Source organism: Elephas maximus, chromosome 9, assembly GCF_024166365.1.
Source record: "Elephas maximus indicus isolate mEleMax1 chromosome 9, mEleMax1 primary haplotype, whole genome shotgun sequence".
Classification (NCBI taxonomy): Eukaryota; Metazoa; Chordata; class Mammalia; order Proboscidea; family Elephantidae; genus Elephas; species Elephas maximus.
In genome coordinates, this window is record NC_064827.1 from 112,104,794 (window position 1) to 112,124,393 (window position 19,600).

A 19,600-nucleotide genomic window follows, 5' to 3' on the forward strand; every position below is an offset into this window, starting at 1 on the left:
ATGAATTGACACAACAGCCACAGCAATGGGCTCAAACATGTCAAAGATCATGGAGATGGTATAGGACCGGGCAAGGTTTTGTTCTATTACACGTAAGGTTTCCATGAGTCAGAGCCAGCTCGGTAACTAACAACAATCCTTCTGAGTCCTGCGCTGCATGAATTTATCGCTGGTCCCCATCACACCTGGGAGGGACATTTCTTTGCTACTTAGCTCACCATTTTGTGGTGTGACTCTTGTAGAGGCCTCTCCTGCTGCGGCCTGCCCACCAGGTCCCTCAGCACTGCCCTTGGTGACCTCCTCATGTGTCCATTTGCTCCTCCACGAACACCAGGTAAAGCCACGCTCCATGCGCTATTCCCTCCCTGACAGGGCAGGCTGTAGGTGAGCCTGGGGCAGCTCCCCTTGAGGGCTCACCTTCGTGCCTTCTTCCTCACAAGTGAAGACACTATGCTGTGCAGGCATCTCTGAACTCACAGCAGGGCCACCGCCAGCAGACTCCAGAGCCCTGGGAGGGTGACTTAGCTCTGGGCTGCACACATTTCTTTTTCCTCAAAGCCCAGAACAGTGATGGAAGGGGGCTTGGCTGACCAGAATGTGGAGGATTCCTTCTGGAATGAATCACCTGGGGATAAAAGCTCTGGTCCTGCCTCTCCGTGGAGTGGACGGTGGGTTTCAGGCTGTGGAGCTTGTCTTCACTTGATATTTGACCAAGAGGCTACGGTGGACCCTACGCAAGTGTTTCCAAAACCGTGCATCTGGAAACAAGGACTCCAGATCTCCCCTGACACAGGGACTCACAGATATCTATCTGTTGTTCACTCTGCAGAGGGTCTACCGTGGGCAGGCACTGTGCTTGGTGCTGCCGAGGGCACAGTCATGAACAAAATTGAGCCCCCTGCACTGAGGAGCTTCACCCTAGGAGGGAAGGGCACACAAGTACACATGTACACAAGAAAAAATCCAGGTAAAAGCTCAACAACATTTGTATTACATTCTGTGAAGGAAAAGTGCAGAGGGAAGAGGAAACTTATACAGGCAGGGGGTGGGAGAAAGGTGTCAAGGGAAGTCTCTAAGCCCTGAAAGATGGGTTGGGGCAGCCCTGTGAGGTGTGCCCAGTGCAGTGTCTGGCACCCAGCCCTGTCAGCTCATGAAGCAAATGGCAGAGTGGGGCCCACAGCAGAGCCACCCACTCCTCACCCATGTGCCCTTCCTGGCATTTGAGCATGTCTACCCTCAGCGTGGGGGCATTGGGTCACCCTCACCCTGTTTGCCCCTGTCTGGTATGTTACTAACAGCACCCTTTTTACTCCCCAAACGGTCCCAGTCTGGACAGCAATATATCTGGTCACCAGCAATGGCACTGCCTGGGAGATGGGGGCCGTCAGAACCCTGCTCCTGTCCCCACTCCCATCTGCAGGGCCCATTCGGTTCAGCTCATAGAATTAGACTAGTTCATTGTCTTTTAACTTCATCAACTCATTCACATAATCAGGCTTCCTTTGGCTCTCCTATCTCCCTTCCCACCTGCCATTGCTTGCTTCATGCCCGCATCACCTTATTTCCTTGTAGCATTTATCATGGCTTTAAATGTTGTTATTCAGGTAGCTGTGTCCCACCTACTCTGGCATATGAGCTCCTGGGAGCTGGAGTGTCTGCCTTATTTCCCTGCACCTGGCCTTCAGCCCAGTCTGTTGAATGGATAAGCGGATGGGTGTATGTGTGAATAGCATGTGTCGGAACATGTGTTTCCCAAATCGGTATAAAGTGAAGAGACACGTCTGTGTCCTCAAGGCTTGAAGCAGTGTGTGTGGAGCTCCCATTGGGGCCCGAGGGTGGGGGAAGCTGTGAGCCCACCTGCTTTACACCTGCAGCACGTCAGGCCACCGGGGGCCTGCGGTAGGCTCCTGGTGCTTGTAGACCAGTGGGTACGGAATTTAAGCTTACCCGGAGAAATGGGAAAGCCTTGGCGGGCAGATTCGGAGGCAAAGGCAGTCCGTCAGAGAAAGTTCCTGAGCAAGAGATCAGGGCTGGGAGAGTCCAGGCACGGTGGGCCAGAGATGAGGCCATGGCCAGCCTGGTGTCTGAACCTCCCGGGCTACCGCCATGCTTTCTGGGCCTTCCGCTGTCTGAGGGCCAGGCATGAGAATGTTCACTTACTCTCCCTGCACTGCCTCAGCCCTCCAGGCTGCTCCCAGCTCCCCTTCTGGGTTCTGAACTCCCTGTCCCCCTCCTCTGTGCCAGCCTTCCCCTTATCACTGTGCCCTCCTCCTCTCCTTGGTCCACGAGAGCAGGGACTCTGCTGAGCCCTCGGTTCTAGGACACTGCTTGGCATACAGTAGGCAGGTGCTCAACAAATATTTGTTACATGAGTGAACGAGGGACCGAGCTAGAGATGACTGGGAGGAGGTGGAGAAAACTAAGACTTTTCTGTTGGGAGATAACATTAGGATGGTGTGGAGAAGTCAGCTAGAGGGAGAGTGTGGCGTCCCCAAAGAGCCCTGCTCTACTTTATCTAATTTATTTGATCTATAGGGAGCTGCTGGAGGTGTTTGAATAACATGGAAGACCCTCAACATCATGCCCAAGAGTAGCTGCAGGCAGCCATGGCTGGAGGCAGGCGGCCCATCTGAGGGCAGGGGTGGGATGAGGTGGGCAGGGTGGACAGAGGGGCACCGCAGAGGTTGGCCCGTACCTGACTTGGGTGAGAGGGTGGATGGGCTTTCCCAGGCGTGTCCATGGTGCCTGGGAGATGACCAAGGCGGGCAGCACAGGCCCAGGTGTAGGAGAAGAGTGGTTCCTCCCTCGCTCCTCCCTCTTACCAGCCAGCTGTGATTTAACTGCTTTAGCCTCAGTTTTTACTCTGTAAAATGGCACAGAAATGCTGCCCTAACAGCATCAATGTGAGTGTTGACTGTAACTATAGCTATCATGACCCGGGTAATATGCTAAGTACTTACAAACAGCTGGTTTAGTACTTGTAAATCCTTACAGAAAGCTGGTTAGCATGGGCAACTATTATCATCACTTATGAACAAGGACATGGAAGTGTTAGCAGACTGAGGATCGCCTGAGGTGACCTGGGTGTTAACAGCAGAGCCTGGACTGCCACTCAGGGTGTCTCCTGCCTCAGAGCCGCCTCTGGGACTTTCTAGTTTAGTGACTGACTGATACATCTGAGAATCAGGCCCTGCTCACTTAATTGCTTCAGTGTTGCTGTGAGGGGGGAGGTGAGGTGCCCACCTCAGCACTGGCCCTCTGCACCTCATCTCAGGCTCTGATAACCCATCGGCTCTCTCGGCAGAGCACTATTTATCTGCACTAATCCCCACGAATGTGTTAATGGTGGATGGTGGCTTAATCTGCAATTCCTTTCCCAGAACCAGGAGGGTGACAGCTGGAATGAAGGCAGGATGTCCTTACTCCTGGATGGACAGCTCCCAGAGGAGTGAGAGGTATTGGGTAGGGATCTCATCCTCCCCCCCTCCATCTCCTGCTCCCCCCCCCCCATCCTGCCACCTTCATCTTCTTCATGCAGAGCCCTCCCAGCTAAGGCCCTGAGCCTGCTGGGGGCCTGTTGAGGAGGGGTGGCAAATACAGGAGGCAGATTCAGACTCAAGATGACTGACTGTCATTGAGCTACCTGCCCCTTAGGACAGGGCCACTGCAGGCCAAAGCAGGGTGATCACCAAGGGGCTGTGGTCAAGGGTGCTGGGAGGTGTTGCTGGACCAGGTGGCCTCCAAGGTCCTCAGAGTCTGGTATGTCTGTGGTTACTGGCACCCCCCTGCATTATGCAGATGTTGCTGATGGAGGACAGGGAAAGCTGGGGTAATGAAGAGCACTGATCAGTGGTCAGAGGGGAAGGTTCCTACTGAGTCTTAGCACCCCTGGATCCCCTGCAGCTGTGGCCGTCCAGCACGGAGGCCCTAAGGATACAGCAGCTGGGGAAGGGTCCTGCAAGAGACCCTCAAAGCTGGGGGTACCCCCCCCCCACTAAAAGCCCGACCACCTGCGATGAGTCGTTTCCAGGACAAAGGCTGCAGGTGCCAGCAGCATCGCAGAACCTCCTCGTCGGTCGGTCCCTCCTTCTCGCTCTCCCACCCTAATTGCCACCAGCCACCAGCCGGGACGCCGTTCTCTGGGAGACAAGAATGCAGATACCGGGCCTGCTTTCCTCCCCATTTCTTAGGTCACCTGGGGGCTCTAACCAGGGCTTCTGGTCGGGTCCAGGGAGCTCTGGAGAGACTCAAATTCCAAGGACTCGCTCTCTCTTTACGGAACGAAACCGGGACAAGCGCGCTCCCCCGGGGGCCTGTCTGGGCCGAGCATCTGGGAGTCCGCCGGGAGCCCGGGCTGCCACCCCCAGGAGGTGCCCACCTTGGGCGGGGGGTCATGTGAAGAAGGGCGGGCCGTCTGGAGCCAGGAAGGAGCGCAGAGGGGGAAGTTGTATTTGAACCAGAAACTCGGTCGGGAAGGCGGGAGGGAAGGAGGCGGCGGGACGAGCGGCCAGGGAATCCCCCTGGTTCCCCCTGCCCGCCGCGGGTCGCAAGCCCAACCCCAACAAAGTTAGGGCTCAGGAGTTGCTTCTGTGCCGGGCGGCCGAACGAGAGCGTTCCGCCGCTCTTCCCGCGCCCGGACTCCCGGCCCACCTTTTCCGCGGCTCCGCAGGCTCCGGCGCCCGCCGCTGCCGCTTCCCGCCTGCGCGCCCCGCCCGATCAGCGGCCGGGCCTGGGATCCCCGCGGGCCTGGGCCGGAGCGGAACCGGGGAGCTCCGGGCGGGGCGCGGAGGCGGCGCCACCCGGGCCGCTGACGTAGAGGCCGCGCGGCGGCCGGGGGTCCCTTCGGTGGGGCCGCGGTTCCCCGCCGCCGACTCGGCCGCCCCGCCGCCCCCGCGCGTCCATTTCCCTTTTGTGTCCCCGCGCGCAGCCCGATCCCCCCGCGCACACTCGCGTCCTTGCGCCCCCCGCCCGGCCTGCGCGCGGCTCCCGCCGCTGCGATCCCGAGCGACCCCGCCGGCCAGGCCGGAGCCGCGCGGGCTCGGCGCGGCGGCATTGTGTGGCCGCGGGCGCCCCGCGCCGGGCGGGAGCCTGTTTGTCGGCGGCGTCCGCCCGCCCTCCCTCCCAGCGCGGCGGCGGCGGCGGCGGCGGCACCCGCCTGAGCGGCCGCGGCGGCGGCTGAGGCGGTGCTCCCGGCCCTCGCCCCCCGCCCCGCGCCCGTCTGCCCGCCCGCCCGCCCGCCGCGGCCGACCCGAGGCCGCCGCCAGCGGGGCCGAGCGCAGCGGCGGCGGAGCGAGCCGGAGGCGGCGGCGCGGCGCGGCGCAGCTAACATGGCGACGGTGCCTGTGTACTGCATCTGCCGGCTCCCCTACGACGTTACCCGCTTCATGATCGAGTGCGACGCCTGCAAGGACTGGTTCCACGGCAGGTGAGCGCGCGGCCCGGCGTCCCCGCCCCGGCGGCCCGCCGCATTGTCCGCCGCCGGGCCCGGCTCGGCCCGCTGCGACCCGCGCGGACCAGCCCTGCGTCCCCGGGCCGTTGCGCCCGCCCCACAGGCCCTGCCCGCGGACGCGAGCGATGGCAGCGCCTGCCGGCAGCTGGTCGGCTCGGACACATTTTGGGGGGCGCCCGGGGCCGATGGGACTGTTGCCGCGGGCCACGCACCCTTTTGTGCCGAGAGCGGGGGCGCTGGGCCCAGGGGCTGGGCTTCCCACGCAGACGTTCCCGGGGCCGGGGACCCTTGCGGACCGCGCACAAAAGCCGAGGCCCGGTGGACAGGGGTGGTGGGCTGCGAGCCCGGGCGCCGCTCCGCGCCTAGAGGCCGGCCCGGGCCGCGCTGCTAGGGCCGCAGCGCGGGGACGGCGCCCGGGTCTAAGTTGGGGGCGCCGCGGGGACAAGTCGGGCCGGCCCGGGAGCCGCCGGACATATCAGGACGCCGCGGCCGGGCGCGCGGCGCCGACCCGAGGCCCAGGCCCAGCGCCCCGTCCTCCCCCCCCGCCCGTCTCCTCCCCTTGCGAAGTTGCAGGAACTTTCCCTGCGCGGGCTTCGGGCCGGCCAGGGCCGGGAGAAGCGGGCGCGCAGCCCAGCGCGGGTCCCTGGAGGGGCGCGACTGGCGGGCTCCGACACGGGCGGGCTGGGGCGCCGGAGGTCTGAGCGAGGGCGCGCCCACTCTCAGGCAGGCCCGTGAGCTCCCGGGACCTCGTCCCGGCGGGCAGGACCCTCCCCTTGCCAGTGAGGCTACTGGACTGGCCTGCCGTCACTGTTAGGGGTGTTGGTGACAGATAGTGTGTGCGTGTGTGTGTGTGTGTGTGTGTGTGTGTGTGTGTGTGTGTGGGCGGGGGGGGGGTGATGTGGCTTTGCCGCCTCCTCCCCGGCCTTCGTTTTAATCCGTTTCTCTTCGCTGTTCCAGAGAGGGACATTCCGGTTTTAACTTGGTCCTTTGGGGAGGGGGGTGGGCAAGTAAAGCTTGGAGAGACTGAACGCCCAGCCCTCTTGGCCCTTGCCGGTGGCAATGACCTGGCCCTGTGCCTAGTTTTCAAAAGCCTAGGCCCCTTCCCACCCAGAAGTAAATGGAGGAGGAGGAAGAGGAGGTGACACTGTGAGCCCAAACTGCTCCAACAGGTTCTCTCGCATCCGACTTTGCCTGTGGGATGTTTGTGCCCAAAGAGGACCCAGCAGGGCTGGCCGGGGCTGGACGCACTCTGGGGCTGTAGTCTCAGACCCCAGGGGCAGGGTGAGGGGAAAGGGGCTGTGTAGTGCTGAGGTCCTGGTCCTACTGGGAGGACATGCTTCTGCTGGCTTTAATCCTGGGTCTCTGCGATTGGCCCCTAAAATAGGCAGCACCTTTAATCTAGTCCTCCCGGCTCACCGCTCACCGTGGGGAAACAGGTGGCTAGGGTGTGGCAGTACCTGCCTGTGTTTGTCAGCACTGCCCCAGTTCTGGTCGAGTGCTGAAACGGGGACACAGTGTGGTGGGCACTGTGTCAGTGGGGACACCCCTGCCACCTCCCTGGGGATGTGCAGGATGGTGGTCACCTGAACGGTGGAGACTGAGCCATGAGTACCGACCCTTCCCAGAACAGTGCCCCCGTGCACAGCCACACCTGGCCCTTTGGAAGCCGGAGCCGGACTAAGGGTGAGCCTGCCTCGAGCCTTTGAGGACACCTCAGATCCAGAGTAGTTCTGAGAGAGGAGGGGCCCCCTCTTTTCACCCCACCCAGGGCCTCGCCCACAAGCAGGCACCCCTTGCTGAGTTCCCAGAGCCCAGGCCGAGGAAGGTGGGAGGGGCTTGGGGGCCTTTTATGTTGCTGCCCAAGGGGACCCTCTCCTCTGGGTTGGGAAGGGGAGGCCCATTCTGGGCAGAAGCACTCAAGGCTAGCCTTCAGCACCAGGGAAGGGGAGAGGGGCCATGAACAGGCCTAGGGGTTTGATTTTAGTTGCTGTGTTGGGCCAGGCAGAGACAGGGAGGTGTGGCAAGTCCTGACACCTTAAAGATTGTGTTTTGGGAGAGGCCTTATCTCCTCGTTTTTTTAATTTATTATCCGAGGGCTTTGATTTGATCAGATGCAGGAATTTGATCTGCTGCAGACTCAGTCCCAGCTGTTTGGGGTGACCCTGGTGTCAGAGGGGGCCGTGCTTCCCTCTCTGCTGCGGGAGATGTCTTCTCACGTGTCTGACTGTCACTTTCCAAAGTGGAGCTTCCTGGAGTCCCCAGCCCCTTGGGTGGCTCAGGGCAGGGCCAGCAGTAGGGAGAAGGGTCAGGGGTTAGGACCCTCACGACCTTTGGCCAGTCCCCTGATCTCTTGGGACCTCATCTGTAAAATGAAGGCGAAGGATGTGCTCCCGTGCCTCTCAAACTGAAGAGAGTCTCGCAGGGTCCTGTGATTATCGCCAGATTAGCACGACACCTGTGCTGTTATTTACTTCATATGTTTTAATGTGTCAACTCATCTTTTTAAACTTTGAATATTTTTTAACTTTATTTTGAGATAATTTTAGACTTAACAGAAGAGTTACAGAAATAGTACAGTTTCATTATGCCCTGCACCCGGCTTCCCCTAATGCTAACGTTTTACGTAACCACGGCACCATTATCAAAACCATGAAATCAACATTGGGATACTATGGTGATCTAAACTACAGAAACTTGAGTTTAGATCAATAAAGATTTTATTCAGATTTATGTGACCAGTTTTTCCACGTAATGCCCTATCTCTGTTTCAGAATTCCACATTACATTTCATTGCCATGTCTCCTTAGTCTTGTGAATTTTCTCTTTATTAAAGGAAACTTCCTATCATTCCCTGAAATAGAAAATTAGTATGACTTGCCTCGGTGGCGTAGTGGTTAAATGCTACACTTGCTAACCAAAAGGTCCGCAGTTTGAATCCACCAGGTGCTCCTTGGAAACCTTATGGAGCAGTTCTACTCTGTCCTGTAGGGTCACTATGACTCAAAATTGAACGGGTTTTTGGTTTTTGGCCATAGACAGTGACTGTGAAAACAAGCACGTAGTTGTTACAATAACGTGCCCTAGTCTGTGCCCTCCTGCAGCCCCATCACATTCCTCCTGCCGGTCGTTTTGGGGAGAGCAGCAAGGGATAGTCTCTAAGGCCACCCATTCTCACACTGGCTACACTTTGCTAGAGACGACTCCTGGCTCTTTGCCAGCTGAGAACATGGTTGGAACAGCAGCTTTCTAGGGCAGAGTTTGCTTCTAGGGTTCTTGGCCTCAGCAGGAAGCCCTCAGAGCACCTCCTCCCAGCCTTCTCCCAGGCACCCCTCTGGCGTACTGGGCCGGGGACAGTCGATCATTCGTAGTAGCTTGACCCCTGAACCAGTCCGTGGGGGTGTGCAGCCCTGTGTAGGATGAGTGACTCCCGGCATGTGTGTGCCATGCCTCACTTGCCTTATCGCCAAGGCCACACAAGATTCCTCTGAAGCCCCGCCTGGCCCCGGAGTGGCCAGGCACACTGCCAGACCAGCCTGCCTTTGCAGTGTCGCTTTGGAAATGCACGCTTTGATTCAGAAGGGATGACTTTTGTGGCAGACAGAAGCCGGGGGGATCTGTCCTCTCCCAAGGTGTCTGGCCTTTCTGTTGGGTAGGGAAGTGTGGCACCGCATAGGGGTTGGCACCTGCCATCCTTGTACGAGGCCCCTTGGGCCAAGCACTGTGGTCACATCTTGCGCCTTGCTTTTCCTCTGCAGAAGGAGACCAGACCCAGTGCCCTGCTCCCACCTGCAGTGCTAGGACTGCAGCAGTTGCTCTTGGTTAATGACCCAGGCTTATCACCTGTCACCAGCCTAATATGAAGAATTTCTATCTTTGGGAAACAGGAATGATTTCATCAAAGTATCAAAACTTCTTAAACCATAGCTGCCTGGCCTTCTTGTTCTATTAGACTTCAAAGGTTTTCGTAAAATTGATTTTAAAGTGTTTGCAACCAGAGGTGATGTGCAAGTAATGTCAGGGGCAAAAGTTTCCTCTATTCCTCAGTAAGTATTCATTTCTCATCTATTCTGTGTGAGGCCCAGTGCTGGCTGCCGGGTCCTAAGGTAATAGGGTGGGCCCTTTGCCCTTTTCTGGACCTCTCCTATGGGGAGTCAGACTTGTAAATAGAGAATTTCATAGCAGTGTAATGAGATGTGAATAAGGTACTGTAATGTGAGGTAAGAAATTGCCTAAATTCCTGAGGGATGAGAACCAGGATCAGCACAAAGCTGGTTCCTACGAGGTGGAGGTCAGATATACTGCCACTCTCCAACTTCACCATCTCTGACACCAGCTGTTCCCCCCACGGCACTCTTTACCTCTCTGCTGGGTTGAATAATTCTTTGCAATGGCTACACAGAACTCACAGACCATGCTCACAATTATGTGGTTTACTAGGGTGGTATTAGGCTACAATTCAGGATCGGAATCAACTTGGAAGTAACAGGAACAGCTGGGAAATCAGGGTTAGGAAGCGCATGTGCAAGGTCTAGAAGGCTCCCCTGAAGTAGAGAGCACACCCTCCCTTCTTCACTGCAGGACAGCTTTCAACAAGGACAGCTCTCAGCTGCTGTCTCCCGTCTCCCTCTCCACTGCTAACTGGCCCAGCTCATGGCCAGTGTAGCAGCCGGCTCAGCTCTGTTAGCTGTTTTCTGCTGTCAGGCTTCTTTGCCGGCAGGCCTCTCTGCCTTTGGCCTCCCTGCCATTGGCCTCTCTGCTGCTAACTGGCCCACCTCATAGCCGGTGTAGCAACCTACTTAGCCGTGCAGGCCCTCTCAGCCCTCCGCCCTGCTGCCAGGCCCATTCTGGCCCTCTCACTGCCAGCTCTCTGCCACTGGGGACTTCTGGGCCTCTCAGCTGAAGGCTCTGCCATTGGGCCCCTTCTGGGCCTCTTACTGTCTGAGGTATTACAGCTGTTTTAGAAGGTTCTCCACGCAGGAACCCTGGGTTCATACCACTCTGCTCCAGGCTCTTCTTGGTCTTGAGGTCCCCTCCTTCCCTCTCACAACCTCTGTGGAGTTGGCTGCTTATATAATTTCAGGCATGGCCCTCTCAGCAGGACCACAAACTGAGTAATCCCTTCAAGTTACTCAATCCTATTGGGTGGTTTTACACACCAGCTTTCTGACTAGTAAACCAGCCAGTCCTTGCAAGGTGAGTAAAATAGACCAATCACCGGATGGACTGTGGCTCAACCAGTATTTTTGGCGGAATTACAAACCCAGGACCAGAAGGGCCATATGTACGTGGACCCTAGTGCACTGCAGGTGCTGTGGGAGTCGGACGTGAGAGAAGGCAGGGAGGCCAGATTGGGGGCCTATTAGGTGTGATCAGTACTTCGACTTCTCTGAGAGCTGTGGGGCTACGGGGGGCTCTGAGCAGAGGGATGTGAGCTGACTTGGGTTTTGACAGACCTCTCTGGCTGCTGTGGGGACAGTTGGGGGCCAGGGTGGAGGCAGGGAGGCTAGCGAGGAGGCATGTCAGGGGAGTGGGGAAGGGGCTCAGATTCTGGCAATGATCTGAAGATAGAGCTGACAAGATATTCCTGGAATGGAGCCCTCCCATTACTGCACGTCCACCTGGGCTCGGCCTGCCCTCCATCTAGGGCCCTGTCCATGTCCACGGAGGGCAGCACCTCAGGACTGTGTTGACCTTTGTGCACTTTTGTCATGTCCCCCACCTCACCTAACCATAAGCTCCTTGGGGCAGGAGCCAATTCTTGGAGTCCTCAACCCTTAGAGATGCCTGGAAACACTGAGTGGGGCTCCAGGCCCGTGTTCAGTGTGTCTGGTCTGTCATTGATCAGCCTGAGTGTGTTTGTACTTGCATGTGTACGTTTGCGTCTGCATGTGTACACAGGTATGCGTGACAGTGTGCATGTGTGTGTGCGTATGTGTATATATGTGTGTGCATGTGTGTATCCTGGGAAAGGAAGTAGGACCTGCCAGAGGCAGAACTTTCAATTTTGAACTCTAGGTGATTAAAGCTGACAATTAAATCCTAGAACCTCTAATCCCTAAAAAGAGATGGAAAAGAGACCGATAAACATGGATATAGAGCTGTGGAGTGTTTAGGAATAACAATTAATCATTTTAAAATGAAGACTTTTCACCATGTGCCCAAGTGAGACTGAGTTTAAGAAGTTCGGGAAGAGGTGGGGAAAGTGACCCGCCACCTTCTCCTGGAGGGTAAAGTAGAAGTCCCTACCTATCAGTTCTTCCAAAGGAGGTGTGTTTTGAAGTAAGGAATTTGGTGGGAGACTCATTTTAATAGCCAGGCTGTTTTTATTGAAAGTATTTGGCTAGAAACATGCTCAGTGTAAAGCCTCTGGACTGGGCTCCCATTGTTTGGGGCCATTCAGGCCTTGAATGTAGTTCCAGATGTTTCCTAGTTCACGGCCTTGCCTAAATCTGGGCAAAGGTTTGGGGTGTGGTATGCACACTGGCACCTCCGGACACCTCTTCTCTTGGCTATCCTCTTGCCTCTGTCCTCCTGGTGTCTTGCCATGTCCTTATTCCAAAAGAATGAGGAAATGTACAGTTGGGAGTGACATCAGCCAGAAAATGATGTCACATTATGGAGTGTGCTGAAAGAACCTAACTCCCAAAACTCAAGGTGTAGCTATCAGGCTAGGAAAGGAAATGGAGGGGCCTTAAATGCATATTGCTAAATGAAAGAAGCCAGGCTGAGAAGGCTTATACTGTATGAGACTAACTATGTGACAGCCTGGAAAGGGCAAAGTTATAGACTCAGTGAAAAGACCAGGGATTGCCAGGGGCTCGGGGGTTGGGGAGTGAACAGGTAGAGCACAGGACGTTTTTAGGGCAGCGAAACTGTTCTGTCTGACGCTGTAATGGTAGACACATGACATCATAATGCATTTGTCAAAGCCCATAGGAGTGGACAACACTAAGAGTGAACCCTGACGTAAACTGTGGATTTTAGTTAATAATAATGTATCCGTGTTGGTTCATCAGCTATAACAAGTGCACCACAGGAAGTCAAGATGTTAACAGGAGAAACAGTGTGTAGTGGGGAGGAGGTATATGGGAGCTCTCTGTACTTTCTGCACTCTTTTTCTGTTAGCCCAGCTCCAAAAAAAATAAAGTCTATTAAAAAAAAGTCAGGGCGTAGTAGGTAAAACTAACCCCACGCTCACCATGATGAGCAGTGCTGCAGGAGCCGATGTTTGTGTGGTGCTTTAAGGTGTTAGCCTGTGCTCCCTGTCTTAGTTGGTCCTCACTTGGAGCATGGATGGTAGACAGGACAGGCCATGTGATCACCCCTATGTCACAGGCATGCACCCAGAACAGAGGGAGGAGGAACAATGGAGCATGGCATATGACACATGTCACATGTGAGAAATGTCAACCCGTTGCAGTCTCCTGATCCAACCACCCTCTAACCAGCAGCAGGTGAATACACTCCCCTCTGCAAGGGTGCAGGTGCTGATATCTTCATTTGTGTCCACTGTTGCAAAAATGCAACATGGTCTGAGAAACTTTGTTACAGCAGTGAGGCCATTGGAAGGTGGTCCCCTCATGACTGCGTGGCTCTCACCACGCAGCCTGGTGCTGCTGCCCCTGCGTCTCTCTGTGTGTGGTGGTCATCCTCTCCCTTGGAAACACTGCTGCCTCTTGCTTACAGGAGCATCTCTGTCTTGGCCCCTCTCACACTTTCTCTCCAACTTCATTCCCAGTCTCTTCCCACCTTGGTTCTTGGCCTTGCTGGCTTCCTAGTGAGTGGGGCTCCGTAGCTGTGGGCCCTCCAGAATGGGGCTTGGCATCTGTGCTTTAGAGGAAGGATCTCTTTACTTCCCTCCTGAAGACCCTAAAGAGCTGGATCACCCACAGAACATTTATACGCACATTAATCGTAGCCAGTGACTGGCCTTGATCTCAAAGCATCAGAACTGAAGGTCTTTGTGGAATTTGTTCTAGCAATGGAGAAAACAGTTTTTTATCTTTTTTTTTTAATTGAGGTGATTTTCCTATCACATAAAATTAACCATCCTAAAGTGTACAGTTCATTGACAATTAACAATTCTAAAGTGTACAACCACCACTTCCATCTAGTTCCAGAATATTTTCATCACCCAAAAGAAAACCCCGTACCCATTAAACATTCCCCATTCCCCCTTCCCTCTACCCTTGACAAACACTAACCTGCTTTCTATCTCTATGGATTTACTTATTCTGGATATTTCATATAAATGGAGTCATATAATATGTGATCTTTTGTGTCTGGCTTCTTTCACTTAACATAATGTTTTCAAGGTTCATCCACATTGTAGCATATATCAGAACTTCATTCTTTTTTATGGCTGAATAATTAGTCACTGTATACCACATTTTGTTTATCCATTTATATGTTGATAGACATTTGGATTATTTTCACCTTGGCTGTTATGAATAGTGCTGCTATGAACATTTGTGTACCAGCATTTGTTTGCGCTCCTGTTTTCAGTTCTTTCGTGTTTATACCTAGGAATGGAGTTAGTGGGTCATTTGATAATTATATATTTAACTTTTTGAGGAACCACCAGACTTTTCCACAGTGGCTGCACCATTTTACATTTCCACCAGCGGTGTATGAGGGTTCTTATTTCTCCACGTCCTCACCAATACTTGTTATTTTCCTTTTTTTAAAATTATAGCCATCCTAGTGGGTGTGAGGTGGTACCTCATTGTGAGTTTGGTTTGCATTTTCTTAGTGATTAATGGTGTTGAGCATCTCTTCTTCATGGGCTTTAATGGCCATTTGAATATATTCTTTGGAGAATTGTCTATTCAAGTCTGTTGCCATTTATTAATTGGGTTGTTTGACTTTTTGTTGTTTAATTGTAAGAGTTCTTTATATATTCTGGATATTAAACTTTTATCAGATATATGGTTCCCAAAAAATTTTTCCCGTTTTATGGATTGTCTTTTCATTTTCTATATAATGTCTTTGATGCACAAAAGTTCTTAATTATAATGAAGTCTAATTTATCTATTCTTTTGTTAATCATACTTTTGGTGTCATATCTAAGAATCCATTGCCAAATCAAAAGCATTACCCCTGTGTTTTTTCTTCTAAGAGTTTTATGATTTTAGTTCTTACATATAGGTCCTTGATCTATTCTGAGTTAGTTTCCATATATGATGTGAGGTATGAGTCCAGCTTCATTCTTCTGCGTGTGACAATCCAGTTGTCCCAGGACCACTTATTGAAGACCCTGTTCTTTCTCCATTGAATGAATTTAGCATTGTTGACAAAAATCAACTAACCATAGGTATACGAGTTTATTTCTGGACTCTCAGTTCTATTATATTGGTCTGTATGTCTGTCTGTATACCAGTGGCAAGGAACCCTGGTGGCACAGTGTTTAAGCACTCGGCTGCTAACCCAGAGGTCAGCAGTTCTAACTCACCCACCACTCCTCTGGAGAAAGATATGGCAATCTGTTTCCATAAAGATTACAGCCTTGGAAACCCTATGGGGAAGTTCTTCTTTGTCTTATAGGGTCACTATGAGCTGGAATCAGCTCCATGGCACAGAATAACATACCAGTACCACACTGTTTTGATTAGTGTAGCTTTACATTATGTTTTGAGATCAGGAAGTGTGAGTCTTCCTACTTTGTTCTTCTTTTTCAAAATTGCTTTGACTGTTTGAGGCCCCTTGCAGTTCCATATAAATTTGAGGATTGGTTTTTCCGTTTCTGCAAAAACCAAACCAAAACCCAGTGCCATCGAGTCGATTCCGACTCATAGTGACCCTATAGGACAGAGTAGAACTGCCGCATAGAGTTTCCAAGGGGCGCCCGGTGGATCCGAACTGCCAGCCCTTTGGTTAGCAGCCGTAGGATTTAACCACTATGCCACCAGGGTTTCCTTCTGCAAAAAAGGCTTTTGAAATTTTGATGGAAATTGTGTTGCACCTATAGATTGCTGTGGGTAATACTGTCTTCTTAACAGTTATTGAGTTTTACGGTCCGTGAACATGGAATGTCGTGCCATCTGTTGAGGTCTCCTTTAGTTCCTTTCTGCATTGCTTTGTAGTTTTCAGTGCACAGGACTTTCACTTCCTTGGTTAAATTTATCCCTAGGTATTTTATTATTTTGGGTGCTATTATAAATGGAACTATTTTCTGGATTTCCTTTTTGGATAGCTCACTGCTGGTGCCTTTACTTCCTTACCTTCTACTTTGTGGTGACCCTGAACTTCGGATGCACGTATACCCAGAGATCAGTCCCCATCCATCCCACACACACCCCCTGTGCTTGTTGTGCACCTGAGCGGGGGTTCACTATTTTCCTTTTTCCACCATAAGTGTTTGTGGGTCTTGCCTCTGTGTCAGAACCTGGGCTGGGCATTTCCTGTACCCGTGCGTGTGGGAACCATGCGTGTACTGTGGGGTCTCCATCTTGTACTCCCTCCTGTTGGACCCCATCCTGGCTGAACCCTTCACTGTTGAGGGAACCATGGTGGGTGAGGTGCATAGGTCAGGCTGTGTGGGCTAGGGTAAGTGAACAAATTCAGGAGCACTCAGCTATGTGGAGCGTACCCCCTTGCTGGCTTCTATGCCTCCCTGAGAGCTGAGGGAGTCATCCCATGGGATGGAGGAGGAAACCAAGGTTCGTGGAGATTAGCTTGCCCAAGTCCAGCACAAAAAAGTGAGGAGGCCAGGATGAATGGTGTTAAGAGACTGATGGGCTGGCATGGAGTGGGAGGCACTAGTCAAGCTGCCCTAGGTTGGGAGCTGGGGAGGCACTAGGCTCAGAAGAGGGCACGGGGTGTCAGGGATGGGAAGTGTGGAGCAGCGAGCTTCTGGGGGAACATATCCAGGGACCACTTTGGCCTCAGGGGCATGGGGCTCTGCAGGGGGGCTCAGGAGCCAGGGTGCCTGCAGGGAGACCTGGGGGTGCATCTCTCCTGGAGTATGGAGTCTGTGCTGAGCTGTGGGCTGGGTGGTGGACCTGCATCCTCTCCGCTGCCCCACAGCCCTGCCAGGCTGGGTACCAGGTGAGGACAAGGAGGATAACTGGCCCAGGGCCTGGCAGCTGGGGGGAGAGTATGAGAAAGGGAGCCTGGGCTGCCTAGTGCCAGAGTCCACCCAGGGCCTGTGCTGGGGTGGCCTAGGGGGCCACAAGGCCAGCAAGTGAAGGCAAAGTGGGGAGGTGGTCCTGGGATACCGAGCTCTGCTGCTCACCTGGTCACCCAAACTGAACCATGGGTGCACGAGCCCAGCCTCCTTCCCCTTACAAGGCATCTGAGGACCAGAAGAAGGAGCTGCTGAGGATGGCTGGACAGGGTGGGCTGAGGACTGGCTGCATTACCAGGGAGTCTGTGGTGGGCCCGTTTCGGAGGAGTGTGGGCCAGTGGTGGGCGGGGGAGTAGTACCTGGCAACATAGTCTTGTGCTTGACCATCGTGGGTGCCAAGTGTGAGGGATCTGTTTGGCCTGGGACAAGGGGCTTAGCTGGCCCAGTGGACCCCCTCTGGGACAATCCAGACAAGCTGAAGGACTAAGTGGATACTGACACCTCGAGGTCTCCTTGTCACATTGTGACTGCACTACTCTACTGTCCCCTTAGAGAGCCCCATCGAGCAGGTTCAGGCGGGCATCTCTGGGAAAGCTGGGCCCCACGGGAAGCTGCTGTTGGCAAGTGCTTCCTGGGGATGTCCACACAGGGCTAAGGCAGCCTGCACCGGGGGCTGCAGGGACCCCTTCCCTGTCCAGGGCCCACCTCATCGTTCTCCTGGGCTGACTGCCTCCGCGGGCCGTGACTCAGCCTGGTTGGGTTCAGGAGCCCTGGCATCTGGCAGAGATCCAGAAAGTGCAACCGGATCCAGTCTATCCTCAGATAGCCAAGGTCTGGGGAGAGGCAGGGGGGTGTTGTGACAGCTTTCTAGACCTGAGGGGTGGGGCACCAGGTAGGCCCCTGGCCTGGCCTGAAGCAGGTCAGTGGTCTCGAGCCTGATGAGAGTTAGGTCTACATTGAAGCCTCCTGCTTGCTGAATGTGTTAAACTTGAGAGTTAGTTGCCACTGGTTCCCATGGACTTTCTCTTCCTGAGTGCCTGACAGCTAGAGGCAACCTCTCCTCAGCCGCTTTGGAGAAAGGGGCCGGGCAAATTTCTATACTCTGAAACTGTGGGAGTGGGGGCGGGCCTGCGTGCTCACGGCCACCTGTGCCCCGCACTGGGTGGCGCTCTCCCACTGTGACTTCCCATCTTCTGGCAGTTGTGTGCAGGCATGAGGCGTCAGCAGCTACACGGGCCCCCAGCCTGACTGTACCCTAACCAAACGCAGGTGGGGTGGGTGTGAGCAGTCTCTGTTTGTTTTGAAGGCCTTGATGACATTTCTGGCTGTGACTGCAAACTCTGTCACAAGTGAGGCAGTCTTGGACCCACAGAATTTCAGAGTCGGGAGGGCCTGGGTGCAGTGGGGAATGGTGCCTGGAGTCAGGGCCCTGTGGTAGGGGTCTGACTGCACCGAGGCTGCCCAGCTTCTGGCTGTCAGTGAAAGAGAGGCTCCTTCAGACCACGGCTCTTCCCGTGTGTGCCGGCCCCCGTCCCTGCAGGCTGAGAGCCAGGGAAAGGTGGACCCACTGGGGAGGGAACCACCAGGTTGGTGTTGGGTGGGAGCAGTGTGGACCGGCAGGAGGGTTGAGGCATGAGGGGAGACACTGTGGGTGGAGAGGCCGTGTGGGTGCACAGGCTGGTGGGAGCTCAGATTTTGCCCTCAGTGCAGCCTGGATTGAGACAGGGGCACATGAGACAAGCTTTGATTTACATTTTACAAGGTTCCTTAGGGCGCCCAGGAGGAGTAGGCCGTGGGGCCAGATGGACACAGAGACCAGTGACCAGTTAGGGGGTGGGGTATGTGGGGCCCTGAGGGAGAAGGGAACCCTGGGGGGAGGGATAGGGGAACCTGGGAGAAGGGATGGGTGTCTTGAGGGTGGGGGATGGGGGTCTCTGGGGTGGGAGATGGGAGTCCCTGGGGGGAAGGACAGAGGACACTGGGGAAAGGGGTGAGTGTCCTGAGGTGGGGCATGCCAGTCCCTGAGGGGGCCACAGGGGTTCCTGGGGTGGGGGATATGGGCCCCTGGGAGGAGGGACAGGGGCCCTGGGATGGGTGATGCAGGACCCTGCAGGGGGAGGGACGGGGTCCCTGGTGTGGGGGATGTGGGTCCCTGGGGTGATGGACGGGGGTTCTGGGGTGGGGGATGCAGGTCCCTGGGGTTCCTGTTCCCTGGGAGGACCAAGCCTGCTCCTGCCCTGAGCTCCACCATGCCTGTCAGAGGGTGGCAGTTGGTCAGAGAAATGGAAGCATGGCTGCTCTTTGACCTCGAGATTCTCATGGTAATGTCACCATGGTTACCATCTTCCCTGCGTGACTATCACCTCTGGGTGTATTGCTCAGCCCCCTGCCATCCCCCAACATGCATCTGACCCGCCCACCCTCCTTCTCCCCTCTCAGCAGTCTGCGCTGCCCCAGCTTCCTGCGGCCTTAGTGCCTTCCCCTCGTCACCGTCCTACCTCAGCCCCTCTGCCTCTGCTCCCCGTGAGACTGCCATCCTTGCTGCCCCAGCGTAGCTGGCACTGCCCCTCTTCTGGGCAGAGCCTGTGGGCCACTCAGCTTGGAGTCCTGCATCCTGAGCAGACATCCCTCCTGGCCATATGCATGTGTGACCCCCAGTGACTGAGCCCTCAGGCCGGGTGACCCAAAGGATCTCAGAGCACCCAAAACAGACCCCAACACCAGCTGCCACCTACACGTCTTGGGCATTGTCCTGCCTCCCTGCCAGCCTAGGGCTGGAGGCTGCCCCTGCAGGCAGAGTAGCCCATGGAGGGACGCAGGCCTGACAGACCATCTGGGCAGTGTCTGCGGGGTCTGCACTGCCACAGGCTGCTTGGTTTGGGTAACACAGAAAAATGAAATTGGTTGCTAATATTTAAAACTGAAATTTTACATAAAACCTTCCTTTTCTGATTTCTCTTTGGAAACCTTTGGGGCAACCTGGTCCCAACACCCACCTCCACCCCCGCCTCCACACCTCCAAACCCCCCCATGCCGTTGGTGCTACCTGCCCATCAGGTGGGCATTCAAGTTTTGGCCCCTGGCCC

At 54.9% G+C, this 19,600-nt stretch overlaps 1 protein-coding gene across 2 annotated transcripts in view; it reads left to right on the plus strand.

Annotated features, from left to right (window-relative positions):
- The first annotated feature begins 5,260 nt into the window (after positions 1-5,260).
- The window catches only part of PHF2 (PHD finger protein 2), an 87,358-nt gene continuing 73,018 nt past the window's right edge, over positions 5,261-19,600 (plus strand). For both annotated transcript variants that reach the window (XM_049896570.1, XM_049896571.1), the window contains exon 1: positions 5,261-5,425. In XM_049896570.1, the coding sequence (XP_049752527.1) occupies positions 5,328-5,425 (98 nt within the window). In that variant the 5' untranslated portion in view covers positions 5,261-5,327. The remainder of the gene's footprint in view (positions 5,426-19,600) is intronic.